The 13,844-nt window shown below is 39.1% G+C and overlaps 1 protein-coding gene across 3 annotated transcripts; it reads left to right on the forward strand.

The window, feature by feature from the left end:
- Positions 1–933: 933 nt before the first annotated feature.
- pla2g6 (phospholipase A2, group VI (cytosolic, calcium-independent)) lies at positions 934–13,628 on the forward strand. 3 transcript variants are annotated; one of them, XM_074664990.1, is made up of 19 exons: positions 934–1,016; positions 2,241–2,464; positions 2,866–3,075; positions 3,831–4,011; positions 4,091–4,278; positions 4,491–4,587; positions 4,833–5,015; positions 5,237–5,345; positions 6,739–6,855; positions 8,165–8,255; positions 8,342–8,505; positions 8,582–8,732; positions 8,953–9,089; positions 9,624–9,701; positions 10,066–10,220; positions 10,363–10,414; positions 11,037–11,152; positions 12,028–12,101; positions 12,463–13,628. In XM_074664990.1, the coding sequence occupies exons 2-19, from the start codon at positions 2,250–2,252 to the stop codon at positions 12,605–12,607; spliced, it is 2,463 nt and encodes an 820-aa protein (XP_074521091.1). In that variant the 5' UTR covers positions 934–1,016; positions 2,241–2,249; the 3' UTR covers positions 12,608–13,628. The 3 variants fall into 3 exon arrangements, with proteins under 3 accessions (XP_074521091.1, XP_074521099.1, XP_074521107.1); XM_074664998.1 differs by lacking the exon at positions 9,624–9,701; XM_074665006.1 differs by lacking the exon at positions 6,739–6,855.
- Positions 13,629–13,844: the final 216 nt, after the last annotated feature.

A 13,844-nucleotide genomic window follows, 5' to 3' on the forward strand; every position in this document is an offset into this window, starting at 1 on the left:
ACGAAAAAGTTAGAACATTATTTGCTGTGAATCACTATTTTTTTTCCAAGTTAAAATTTTCAAGTAATATTTGATTTTCGCACTCATATTAAGGAAAGAGCCACATATGAATGTGATTTTGGGTGTGTTTTAAGTTATTTGCTACACAGAATCTGTAAATTAAGGCAAACCTTACAATTTTGTGTCCCAAATCACTCACTCATTCCCTGCTCCTCACTCACTATGTACTGGGTAGTGATTTTGGACTCGCACAATTTACATTCTGAGCAACATTTAAAAAAAAAATCAGGACCAGCTCTTCTAATTCCCTTTTTATTGATATTGGGACTATCCTCTCCATCCATGCTTAAAGCCACAGATACACTATGCACTGACTCAGTGCTGTAAAAATCAGTATGATTTGCAACTAATCGGATGCAGGGAAAGCCAATGCCCTGGTTCGGTACTTTGTCAAGATACGCAAAAGCCATGGTTGGACATAAAATCACTGTATGATAGGCTATAAGGCCCCCAAAGTCCCAAGGAGTCGTTTAAAAATGTGCTTGTCCCGAGAAAAACATCCATGGGCGTTTTAATTCATTCGTTGAGTTTGTAATTGCATAGTTGCCGATTCAGATTTTTTGACGTGGATATAGTAGAAGAGAATTAGGGCCAACTAGAAACTTTATTCAGAGGCCTGTAAAAAGGGAGAAAAAACTTTTTAGACATTTATCATACTTCTGACTTTAAAGCCAGAATTTCTGTCTGATACCTTTACATGATATTCAAAGTTCTCTGAAAGAGGTCACAGGACATTCTTGCTGTTGGGATTTACCAATCCAGTTCTTAAAAAAGGAAGCTCCCCGATTATCTTTAATTTACCGTGTCCCGCCCCTTTTTCCAGCAATATTCTTTCACCGAGCTCTGATTGGAGGAACTTACGTCAATCAAGAGTCTAAGCAGGTTTGGTTGCGCTGCGGCGGTTGTTGATGTAGCTGTCAGGAGTCAGAGCTCGCAGAGGAGAGCAAAGCTAACAGGTAAGCATGGACAGACGGTCACTGGCTGCTTCTTTTCGAGTTAATGCGATTAGTCAAACAGTAGAATGAGACAACGACAGCACAGATACGAGTCTTTGTTTGTACAACATCCCATAAACGTGTTTTAACCGCGTGGTCTGCCTCGTACTATTGATGGTATCAAGTCATCGACCCAGTGTAACTGTGAACTCGTGAGCAGAATGAATGGACCCATTTCTTAATCATTTTAAGAGAATGATCATGTCGTCGGAAAACTCGGGGGCTTTGAGTGCTGTAGAAAGTATAAAGTTGACGTCTTGTCTAAACTGAGTTGTTTACTTAGGTGGCAAGCCTAGCTGTTATATAATGTGCTGTAATGTTACACCGCAGAAACTTTTTGATGAGGCTGTTGTTACTCCGTTGATCTATACTCAAACTGGAGACCACCGAAATGAATATTATTGGTATATTTCACCTATTGCTACTTTGTAAAGCTAACCTCCTGTCTTGGGGATGTTATAAAACATTCATTAATATTGAAAGCAATCGTCTAGCTTCCTGATAGAGTAGTTAAAGGGGGTGAGGCAGTTAGGTCTGCTGCATTCAAATCTAATTTTACAGGTGAAAAGTTGGAGATCTCTAGAAGCCCCAGGTGGACATATAGTCATCCGTTTTACTCTGCCTGTTCTGATATTTTTTGTTTATTTGTATTTTCTTATAACATGTTAATTCTATTTATTATTGCTCAAGATCTCGTTGTAACATCACACGATCATAACTTTAAAAGCTCAAACTTAAAAATACAATAGCATAGAAATATGCACAACTCGGCTCGTATTACAGCAGTAGTAAGTCCTGATCAGGTTCCTCAGCCCCTGTCTTACTTATCATTAAGGGAGCGATATTTATGCTGTTGTGGGACCAATGTGAAAGTACAAAGGGGGCTACCTCGATGACCCCTTGCTTTGCTGGGCTGCCAAAATATAGCCTCTTTAAAAGAAATCAAAACAAGACAGCTTAAGATAAAGGTAAAGACTTAAATAATGAAGGGAATTCCAGCTTTATTTTCTTAAACAAAAATAGAAAATCAAGCCTGGAAAACAACCAGAATGGACCAATAATCATTCGGAAACAGAGTAAATAAAATCATGCATGCATTCATGTTCGCTATGGGCTTCTATAGAGATCACAGACTGAGCTGCAGATTGGCCAATCACTCCCCATGCTCTCTGTTCATTGTTTCAGGTGGTCACAATGCAGTTCCTCGGCCGGCTGTTGGACACTGTGTCCTCTGTGTCAACCCTCTTTGCCAATCCCTACAAGGTTCGGGATGTGCAGCTGGCTGACTACAGTGGAGGAGGCAAAGTCATCGTGAAACAGGAGGGACGCATAGTCATGTACAAAAACACTCAGTGTCAGTCATGGGACTGTCTGCTTATGTGTCCTGAAACACCCACTGTGACTCTGAGGTCAGTATTGATCACATCATAGATAAGCAGTTGTGTAACATGCCATTTGTTGTGTGATACAGTGGACTTATGGAAATATGTGCTTGCTCTTTGAAAATGCATGTTTGTAAGATGCAAAATTTTGTACTGATACCAGTATCCCTTCAAGTTTGACTTTTACTTCAAACCTTTAAGATTTTTAAATTTAGTTTTGATCACTATTAAGCCAACCATTTATCAACAGAGCAGCTTTGTGAAATAAAAGCCCATTATTTTGTTCTCTAGTGATTCATTATGTGTAAGAAATGAACTTGAATGTGTAATACGCTGATGAAAATTTGATGGAAGTTTGGAGATTGCTGCCCATCCTTATAATTCCTGAAAATCAATTTTCATCACAGTTGCACTGTTGTATAAATCAGGCTGTTTCAGGTGGGGTCAGAAGAAGATGCCATGAACTGGTTTCCTCAGTATGCCCTCAAGCTTCGCCCCTTCTATGAGACACTTCCTTTGAAGGCAGAGACCACACAGCCAATAGTGGATTGCATCCGCAGCCATCCGGACTGGAGCTCTGCCCATATCGCTGTGGAGACAGGCTTGAGGGAGTGCCTCAAACATAACTATGTCCAGAGGTAGGATAAAACTGGATGGTTGTCATGTCAGTACTAATGACAAGAGTCTGAAATTATGTGTAAATATATAATCATATTGTTTATTTTGAATAAATGTTTATGAATTCCTGTTCCAACAGACAAAATGTTTCTATAAACCATAGCTATATTTGAGAAAATCAATTAAAATAATGATCATGAGTTCTTGTTTCTGGCTCTGTGAAGATATTATTGCTCCAGGATGAAAGAGAATAAAGGTTGGATTATTATGTGAAAGCCTCTTCTTCAAAGGCATGAATTATGAGATATTAGCATGGAAGTCGCAGCTAAACACACTGCACTGCAAGAAAACATCCTGTTGGATACATAACAACAGGGCTCTGCTCTGAAACCTTCTGTTTGGTTTCAGGGTTTTACCCTGCTAGCTGCAAATCAGCTGTCACTGGCTGATTTTTTATGCAGTATTTTGATTTCATTTATCCAGGTGCAACATAATAATCAGTTCGTATTTCCTTGAAGCTTACATAGTACAAATTAATATGTGAGTGAGGAGTGACAAAGACATTATAAGAAAGGCATTGGAAGTTTGACATTTCTTGCTGTGGAAAGCTTGTGGTTTGCAGCCAAGTCTCCGATCTTTCAAGCTCACTTTTATACTGAAGTAACTTGATTAGAAATCAATAACTGCCCTGGAGAAACCTAACCAATAAAAACATGCTGAAAAACCGGATAAATCATGCACATCATGTGAGGTTACATCATCTTTGTGTCTCCAGTCAGATCAATGCTCGGGATGCTTCAGGTCAGACACCGCTGCACCTGGCGTGTGAGCGTGGCGATATAGTGTGTGTGACAGAGCTGCTAGAAGAGAGCCAGGCTCGCACTGACATCAAAGACCACAACGGAGAGACAGCGATGCACTGTGCTGCTAAGCAGGACTCTGCAGCCATCATCCAGGTGAGACTCAGCAGGAGGTAGGTCAGAGTTATATTCCACCTTATCACATTCTGACCACTCCCATCTTCTTATCGTTCAGGTCTTATGTTCGCGGCTTTGCCCAGGTGTTAATGAGCTGAACAACAATGGGGAAACACCGCTTCATGTTGCCTGCCGTCTGGGGCGTGTGGAGTCTGTCAAAGGTCTTCTAGGGGGTGGGGCCAAGTGTGATGTTGTTGGTGGCAGTGGATACCCCATCCACAGTGCCATGAAGTACAGTGAGAAGGGGTGAGTGGAGGCAGAGATGAGAAACATAGATATACATATATATCTTAAAAATGTTTTGACTGTGAATGGTTGGGTTACGTTATAAAAAGCTATTACAGAAGATTCAAAACTGACAAAATATACTGTTTATATTTTCTTTATTATGTTACCCAAACTGTTGTTGGATCTATGATATTTTTTGTGATATTTTTTGTTTTCCCTTTGCCTGTCAGCTGTGTGGAAGAGATCCTAAAGGCTGATGCAGGTCAGCTTCAGGCCGAGGACTCTTTATATGGAGGGACGCCGCTCCACTGGGCTAAAACAGCAGAGGTAAAAAAAAAAAAGAGCATTTTATGTTTCATGATTGAAATCAAAAGTTGATTTTTATTAAATGCATATTTGGGTTTCGTTGTACCCATCCTGGGAAGCAACCTGGCAAAACTTGAATTTGCAACAGTGGATTTCACAAAAATATGAACACTTTGACCATTTTAGTACAAGCACAAAAGTACAACGGCCAGTTTCAAGGGAGACTTTATGGCTGTTTAGCTAAATCTTCTCCCTGTCTTTGCCAGATGTGTCGTTTGCTGCTTGAACATGGCTGTGAAGTGAACTACCTCAGTAAGACAGGAGAGAGCGCCCTCCATATTTTGACTAAGAGGGGACGCTTTGAGGCAGCCATGGTGCTGCTCACCCACGGAGCGAATGCTAACCTGAAGGGGCAGGATGGAAACACAGCTCTGCACCTGGCTATGAAGGTGTGTGGACAAACTATCCCTGCCATCCCTAAAAAACAAAGCAAACTCAACAAAGTGAAATGTATTCACTGAAAGTAAAAAAACACTTTTTCTCTAAACTCTTTTTCTGATACAGTAAAAGAAAACAAATATTTTTTTTTTCCTTTTTGATGCACTTCATACAAATGTTTAAGCTGCTTCTAAAATAGAATTACTTTTTTTTGTGACTCTTCTTTCATCAGATGGACCACATGGAGTTAATCAAAGCTCTTATAGTGTTCGGGGCTGATGTGGAGATCCATAATGACCTGGGAGAAACCCCGGGACTCATCGCAGCTCGCACAAGCAAAGGTAAGAAAGTAGAAAAACGGAGCTTCAAACAGTGAGGCGATGACACTGAAAGAAAAAAAGGGGAGAGGGGATGTGATGTGAAGGTTGGATCAAAGGAAAAGGAGAGGAAGACAAACTGAAAATTAATTCAATTTAACAGGCCAGTGTAATTATAACATGTTTACATGTTACATGTTAACATGTACCATGTTAACATGTAACATGACTCTTTTAAATGCACGTTTTACCCTGTAAAGTTGAACTCATGCATGATGAGGCAAAGCATGGCATGAGTGATTTTCAAAATGACTAACTCTAATTTTGCTGCATTGTCTCAAAATGTGATTTTCGAGCTTGTCTTACTAATTGTTTTTGTAAATATAAGTGAAGGTGAACTAAGACTCATTTTGACGCTCTAGCATTTCCGTTATTTGTTTATATCGAAAACACTGGACCACCCATCAGAAAGTTTTCTTCAACAGAAATCTAAGCAAGTTTTAAAAGGTTTAAACTTCAAAACTTACATTAAAAATGGATAAAGACAAAAGGCTCCACTCTCTGCTTCTCAGTCTGTCTGAACATTTATAAAAATGAATTATCTTTTTAAATATTGTCTCCTTTTTGAATTAAGCTGTTACAAACAATAAATGTATTTAGGCTCTTACAGCAGGTTTGACAGCTTTTACTCCTTTCTATGCTGCAAAAAGAGGATTTACTACCATGTGTTGCTCATCTTCTCAACTGCAGAGGGCAGAGCTACTACTCAAGGCATTTGAAACACACATAACCAAGCTGAGGAAGATAAATTAATAGTAATATGAAGGCAAACAAATTCACCTTTCTCCTTTAATTAACAGGCTACATCTACTAAGGGGAAAATGAAACTGTTTTTTCGGCATGTTGTAAAAAGTTTTGACTGTATTCACAATACATTTGACTGGCCAGGCATAAATATTTAGCATACATGTACAGTCTTTGCTCTTCTGATGGTCTCTTTTACATCAGTAAGTCTTATGAGGGTATCAGAGACAAAGTTTGTCAGCTCATAACTTCTGAGATCTGCTTCAACAGGACAGTTTTGACTGTCAAGAGATAGTTACATTATTCTGCAAAGTAAATATTGTAAGATTGAAATTCTTTGCTCTATATTGTAGTTTTAGAACAGATCAGCATACAACAGAAGTGATGGTAAAAGGAAGTTGGAGCCATTTGTTGGTTTTTAAAAACGCACGAGAACTGCTAACAGCTGGTTTATGTTCTTGTTTCTCTTTCTTGCTCTCTTCTGCTCTTTCTTTCTCTTCCTGTCTTTCTGAACCTTCTCTCTAAATTGTGTGGTGGGTTTGCATGTCTAATATGTTGACTTGCATGTGTGTGTGTGTGTGTGTGTGTGTGTGTGTGTGTGTTAACACGAAAGGTCCTAATAGAAAGATACTGCTGGACATGCTGTGTAGTGTAGGGGTCCAGCGCTGCCTCCCACCCTCCCCTGGCAGTCCTCCCCCAATCTCCAACTCATCAAGGCCTGCAGGCATAGGTAATGCCACCATCCCTCCTCCTCCTGCCCTCCAACACTGAAGTCCTCTTCTCTTTTTTATATTGTTTTTAATGATTCCTTTCTTCTTTTTCTGTTTTACTTAAAGTTTTACAGTTTGGGGAGCTGAGAACATCATTAAACTAAAACCTTTAGTTGTCAGTCCTTTAAAATGTCAAAATAGTTTGGGCCTTCTTCATGTTCCAGAGAGTATTCTAATTATTTACAGATTCTGTCTTTTTTTTTTCTCACTTCCAGAAGATATTGTATTGAATATTTTGACCAGTGCATCTCCTCTAAATCCTGCACTGTCCTCTGTGTGCTGTGAAAAACTGCAACGGAGCCTTTTGCCACAGTTCTTATGTTAATTAGAGCTGAAACGATTCCTTGAATGATTCAAGGTACTCGTTTACAAAAAATTACTCGAGCAATTTTCTCCGCCTCGAGGAATCGTTTGATTTTAAAAAAGATCAAAGAGTGGTATTTCAAATAGAGCTGAGGCCATATCAAGAAAGTTTTCAAACCCTCAAGCTAACTCTTATACAAAATAGCAACTAGCAACAAATCAAGCTTCTTTTCTGGAGTTAGGAGACGAATGGGTCATTCTACGAAACGGGTGCCATTTGGGGCTGCAACATTTGATGAGATGCACAAGGCACAAAAAGTGTGTCAAAGCGTGTTTACAGATTTTGGAGCTACCAAAGCAAGTGCTCATACTGACATGCTGTATCAGAAAATTCTATTTCTTAAAGAGAAAAATTGTCATTTGAAAAATAACTGCTCTTAAACGAAACAAAAATGTATTTTATCAGAATACTCGATTAATCGATGGGATTTTCAGTAGAATACTCCAATACTAAAATATTTGATAGCTGCAGCCCTAATATTAATGAAATAGTGTGTTAAAGGTTGAAGCTGCTTAAGTTGATGGTAAATGGCAGTATTCACACGAGTGGAAACTTTTGTTTGGGCTACATTTCTTAAAGGGATGTAAGGTTTCCCATTTTCCTCCCCTGTACTTGAACATGTGCTTCTCTCATTCTTTTCATGTTGTTAATGGTAGAAGTGGCTACAGTTATATTTTGACTCATAAACATGACCTTTTCTGAAAACTCTACCTTGAATACGCAAACACTGGCTCATCTTTTTTTTCTTTTTTCCAGGCAATAAGCTGAATTTATCCTTAGTCCTTCTCATGAAACTTCTCTCCTGCTTGAAAAAACCCACATGAAACTCTTTTCTTCTCTGTCCTAATGCATGATTTTTGTGATATGTTGATCCATCACCGGTGACTGTTGTAACTGTCTGACAGGGTTTGAAGACGTCATGTATATGGGGGCTGCAGTCAGTGCCATGAGCAGAGGCACATCTGAAGTTGACAGCACTAAAATGGGGAGCAAAAAGTATGACACCTCTTTTTTTATGACTATATTTATTATATAGATTAATTTCACAGTTATGGAGATATTTAACCACTGTTTCTCTACAGGATGGACAGACTGTTGTGTCTGGATGGTGGAGGTATCAAAGGCCTGGTGTTGATCCAAATGTTGATCGCTCTGGAGAGGGAGGCTGGTCGACCCACCCGGGAGCTCTTTGACTGGGTTGCTGGAACCAGCACTGGAGGGATCCTGGCCCTCGCTATAATTCATGGTCTGTGCACTTTCCCCATTTTCCCTTTTCTGTGCATTTTACAGAAAAACAACAATAATTTGTGTCCTACCTGTAGGTAAGTCCATGGAGTACCTGCGCTGCCTGTATTTTAGGATGAAGGAACAGGTGTTTAAGGGGTCACGACCTTATGAATCAGCACCACTGGAAGACTTCCTAAAGAAAGAGTTTGGAGAGAACACAAAGATGACAGAAGTCCAGTATCCCAGGTAACTTTTTGTGCTTAATGTGACTCTCTAACAGAAAGCACTTAGTATGAAAAAGAACCAGATACAGAGGCTTAAGTCTTTGTCGCAGCAGTCACTGATTTGACTTCTGGGCTCAACCTTTTGCAGCACCTCTTCCTGAAGTCTCTACTCCCTGCTTCTCTTAACAAAAGCTGCTTTCATTTTTTCTTCTCTTTTTACTCATGTACATTTTTTTGTGCAGGGTGATGGTGACCAGCGTTCTCGCAGACAGACATCCAGGAGAGCTGCACATCTTTAGGAACTATGACCCTCCCTCCATCCACAGAGAGCCCCCGTATGCCACCACTGCCACATTCAAGCCTCTCACCATCCCACAAGGTATTTATATCTTTGGTGGTATGGACACTTGCCTATTGCAGCAGTGATGGAACATTGTTAAGAAAGGGAAGTGCAGTTAATTCATGCTACCACTCAAGGGCAGTACAAAGGACTGTTTTTACAAACTTACCCTGGGTAACTTTAGGTGTCTTTAAATTTCATTTTCCTAAAAGTGAAAACCTTAGTTCTTTAGGAAATGAAACCTGGAAAGCCTGTGTGCAAAAAAAAGATGAATTTGTCTGCCACTGTAAACCTACAGAGGAGGATTGGGACCACTGAAAAAATAGAGGGTAATGCCAGTGAAAAATAAATTAATACATAAAATAATCATCATTTAAAACTCAAAGATCTGTGGAAAAAAAGACAAAAATGTAAGATTTAAGTTAAAGTTTGCACTTACATACCGAAGCGTATGTTTTGTTTTTTTGTTGCAGGTCTGACCTCATTTTGTTTTTGGTCCTTCTCCTCTTCCATAGGTCATCTTTAGTACAGTCCTGCTGTGTTTTCTGAGTGCTAGCCATTTTGTTTTTGCAGGCTGGGAGGATGAGGATGTGTTGATAGTAGGACACACAGTGGAGCCAGCCAGGAAGCGTAGAAAGGTGACAGATGAAGGTGTGTGTCTGTGAGAGTGAACACATTTTGAAGGGAATAAGTTCACAAAGACACAATGTTTCCAATTTTGAAGGGATAGTTTGATATTTGGTGAACAACAGGTGTTTTCTTGCTCACCAGTGGTTTGATAGGAATAATATCAATCAAATTGATTTAAAAAAAGCAAGGTTCATAAGTTGGCGTTAGAGGTGTACACTACTTCACAGCAGCCTTTTAGCTCTTGGGTTCTTTGGATGGATGTGTATGTTCTGTGAGCACGTGTTTTTTCTTTATTTGCAACTTATAGTTTTCAAACCTGCAACCAGAATCAAGATCTGATGAAGTGTTTGTTGGCGTTATAAAATTCTTTCTGTTTTTACTTCAGAGCAACTAGTATGGCGAGCCGCCCGCTCCAGTGGCGCTGCCCCCACCTACTTTCGACCAATGGGACGCTTTCTTGACGGAGGGCTGCTGGCTAACAACCCGACCCTAGATGCCATGTCAGAAATCCATCAGTACAATAAAGCTTTAAAAGCAGAGGTGATGCTGCACCCTATCTTTCTGGTGTACGACCACCCCCATTTAATCTGCAGTCACTCTTGAGCTCAGCCGTATTACTGAAGCATTTATTTGTCATTTGATTACTTATTTACTCATCCCCACCTTTTGTTTCTCTCTCTAGAACAAAGAGAAGGAGATCAAGAAGTTGGGCATAGTGGTCTCCCTTGGTACAGGTACGCCACCTCATTGTGTCTGAACCTGACTGTGTTGTGTAACCATCATCTGTAAATGGTTTGTAACTTTTTGATTCTCTGTGTTTGGGTTATGCTCAAGTACAGACGACTGTGTGTTTATTGAAAAATACAGAATCTGACATTTTGTTTCCTGCATATATTTGATCAAATGAATTCATTCATTTTTTTAGCATTTTAATGAAAAGTCACACTGTACTTGGACTCAGATGAAACTGACTAAATGTTTATGTGATTAAATATAAGATTTCGTCTAAATCTCTTCTTCAGTATTTTTCAGTCGTTTTTACTTACGCTTTCTGAGCCTGCCTCAGGTTGTGCTTCACTGAATGTTGCTGTTTCATTGGAATCAGTTTTTTCAGTTGCTGTTTGGAGGGAAAGTCAACCCCAAATTCATAAATTGTTAAAGATGTGAGGCAGCTAAATAATGGCTTATCTAACTTATAGTATTACTTTGCATGACCAATAGAGCAACATTTCAAGCACTTTGTCCATGTTTTATTTCCCTGTTTTAGCCTGCTTTTCAGTCTGTTGATTTAATGTGTCTTGTTATACTTTGAGATTTCCTCTTTTTGTAACTTGCATTGGTCCTGTGTATCTCCAGGTAAACCCCCGCAGGTGGTGGTGAGCTCCGTGGATGTCTTCCGACCATCCAACCCTCTGGAGTTGGCCAAGTCCTTTGTAGGGGCTAAGGAACTGGGCAAAATGCTTGTGGACTGTGTGAGTAAAGCTTCAGAAAGCTTCAGAAAGGTTCTTGCTTCAGTCAGTGACAGCTCCACACAAATCATCTGCTTCTACAGATGAAACTTCATGGAGGCATCAGACTAACATGAACATGAGCGTTCACCCTACGTGCAGTGCTGCCGGGGTGCACCATGACTGTGCTCTGGGAGTTTTTTGTTCCAAAGATCAGAAATAAGTATATTTGCAGTTTGCATACTCCACCTGAAATTTACATAGACTTTTTAGAGCTCTTCAAGATCTGCACTGAAGTTTGTGTTATTTAAAAAAAAAAAGACAACAATAATCACAACATTCAGTTATCATTTTGACCTTTAAGCTGGTCTGATTGGTTCATGACATTATGAACTAAGTGAGATGAAAGAAAAAACACTTCGGCTGTCATGTACTGGCCATAGACAGTATGACAAGGGCACAGCGATTTATTGTTTATGATTATATTTTTTAGTAGTAGTTTTGAGTCTAACTTCTGTAGTAAAAATGAAAAGGCAACAAAGTATTCTGTGTTTGTGTCTTTCATCTCATAGTTGTAGTGTTTTTGCTGGAGTTTGATCTTTTTTGGGTTCATTTAGAACATATGCACGCCGATGGTCTGTCCACTTTTTACATGCACCTCTGTGTATCCAACTCTCTGAATTCTGCATCAACTTAATGGACCTTTTAATGCCCTCTGCACACCATGCAGATGAGAAAAAAATCCTTGTGCACATTTGCCATCTGTCACCATCTAAACTTCTTTTTGAGTAGCCGTATGGTATTACTGGCATATTAATAAACTTCAAAAAATGTTATGTAATGTGAGAAATTACCTTTGTTGGTTTTAGTTCTGAAACTATTTCTCTCTGAACCAACAGTGTACAGACTCTGACGGTTGTGCAGTGGACAGAGCCAGCGCCTGGTGTGAAATGATCGACACCATCTACTACAGGTCAGCTCACTATGACAGTGTCTTCACAAACATGTTTATATTTTTCCAGGATATGAAATGAAAATCATCTCTCTGCAGATGCAGCAGCTCCCAGATTAACTGCATTCATAAATTCTATTCCATAAATTCTATTTCATATTCATACTTATGTACAACAGACATGCATAGGTTGGTGTAAATGAGAGGCAGTTTGTTTTCAATAACACTTGTTAAGTCACAGAAACAAAAATGTATTTACAAGGTAACTGTAATTAAAAGCAGAAACCTATTTTTAAATATAACACACAATGATAAAACAATGTTTGATCCACTATAGATGTATTCTTTAAATTCATTATTTTGTTGTTTCGATTATTTGCAGAATGAATCCTCAGTTATCTCAGGAAGTGTTGCTGGATGAGGTGAGTGATGCAGTCCTGGTGGACATGCTGTGGGAAACCCAGATGTATCTGTACGAGAAGAGGGAAAACCTCCAATCTCTGGCGAAGCTGCTACTGTCAAACTGAAAGCACAAGTCATGCTGAAAGAGGGGGGTGCTGCAAAGATGGGACCATGGAAGTGGTAGAGTGCAAAGAAGAGTCCTATGTGTGGATTCAATAAGAATATAATCACTTTATAAAGAGGCACAAACAATGAGAGAGCCATGTGTATATAAGAGGCGGTAACATCTGTGATAGTGTGTTCTTTCCTGAAACTATTCAAGACAATACATTTGATATTTATGCTAACGTGACAGCAGAAATGGGCGATAACAAACTGACACAGTAAATGACTGGCCTAGCAAAAGGCAAATTAAGTAGCATTATGTGTCCTTATCACTGACTCAATCACAGTCAGGGTGTTTTTAGTTCACTGTTTGTTCACAACTTATTGAAGGATACAGAGCAAAGTTTTTCAGGGAAATGAAGAAGTGGTATCAACCAAATCTGACTGAAAGTAGCAAAGACTTACATAATACTGCTCGCTAAGTTTCCACTTCCCCTTCTTCTTTACGACTTTCCTGATCGTCTCTGATAAACATTACTTATCTGTGTGCATATACTGACTTTCCCTCGAGGCGATGTCATCCAAGAGTTCCTGCAGTAAGAATCAAAAATCTACTGTGGCTCAGCTTGAATGACCAGGAGAAATTACCAACCATGCTGCCTTATGTATCTGGGACCCATATTTGTACTTCCTGTCTCCTCTGACACATTTTCATGGCATCACTGTCAAAGTTATTTATACTGACTTTTAGACTAATAAACAACTCGGTACATAACTTGCTTGCACCTGTGACACCGTATAACCAGTCCGTAATTTTTGTCTGTCAGAGTGCAGTCAACCTGACACTCATGCACTGTTAAAACTGGACTTGAATTGTCATCTTACTTGAAAATTAAGTTATACTGTTACTTGCACAACATAAACTGGAGGTTTCTTTTATTGTTTTTTGGTTGTTGTTGTTGTGTTTTTGTATTTGGATTAATTACTGAAGTATACACTGGTATGACAATAAAATTTATTAATATTGACTTTACTCAAAGACAGGAAGAGTTTGTTTCCTTGTTGAAGAAAGGGACTACAGACTTGTTTTGGAAACATCAGAAAGTTTAAATTTAGATGTTTGCACTTATTTATTTAATTTCTTTATGTTGACTTGTTTACTAATAGATTAACAGTGAAACTTTACTATTTTAGTTAATTGCATATTTAAAAAAGGGCTGACATGTATGAATCACTTTTTTTGGTAACATTAAAATT

The sequence above is a fragment of the Halichoeres trimaculatus genome, unplaced genomic scaffold (assembly GCF_033239565.1).
Source record: "Halichoeres trimaculatus isolate MK-OKI-2021-1 unplaced genomic scaffold, fHalTri1.1 fHalTri1_scaffold_2, whole genome shotgun sequence".
Lineage (NCBI taxonomy): Eukaryota > Metazoa > Chordata > Actinopteri > Labriformes > Labridae > Halichoeres > Halichoeres trimaculatus.

Excerpts from the sequence above, each read along its gene's own strand:
- pla2g6 (XM_074664990.1), top strand. The coding sequence starts at position 2,250 with ATGCAGTTCCTCGGCCGGCTGTTGGACACTGTGTCCTCTGTGTCAACC. Across the intron at positions 4,279-4,490 it reads ATGAAGTACAGTGAGAAGGG|CTGTGTGGAAGAGATCCTAA; the intron begins GTGAGTGGAGGC and ends TTTGCCTGTCAG. Across the intron at positions 10,415-11,036 it reads AGTGGTCTCCCTTGGTACAG|GTAAACCCCCGCAGGTGGTG; the intron begins GTACGCCACCTC and ends GTGTATCTCCAG.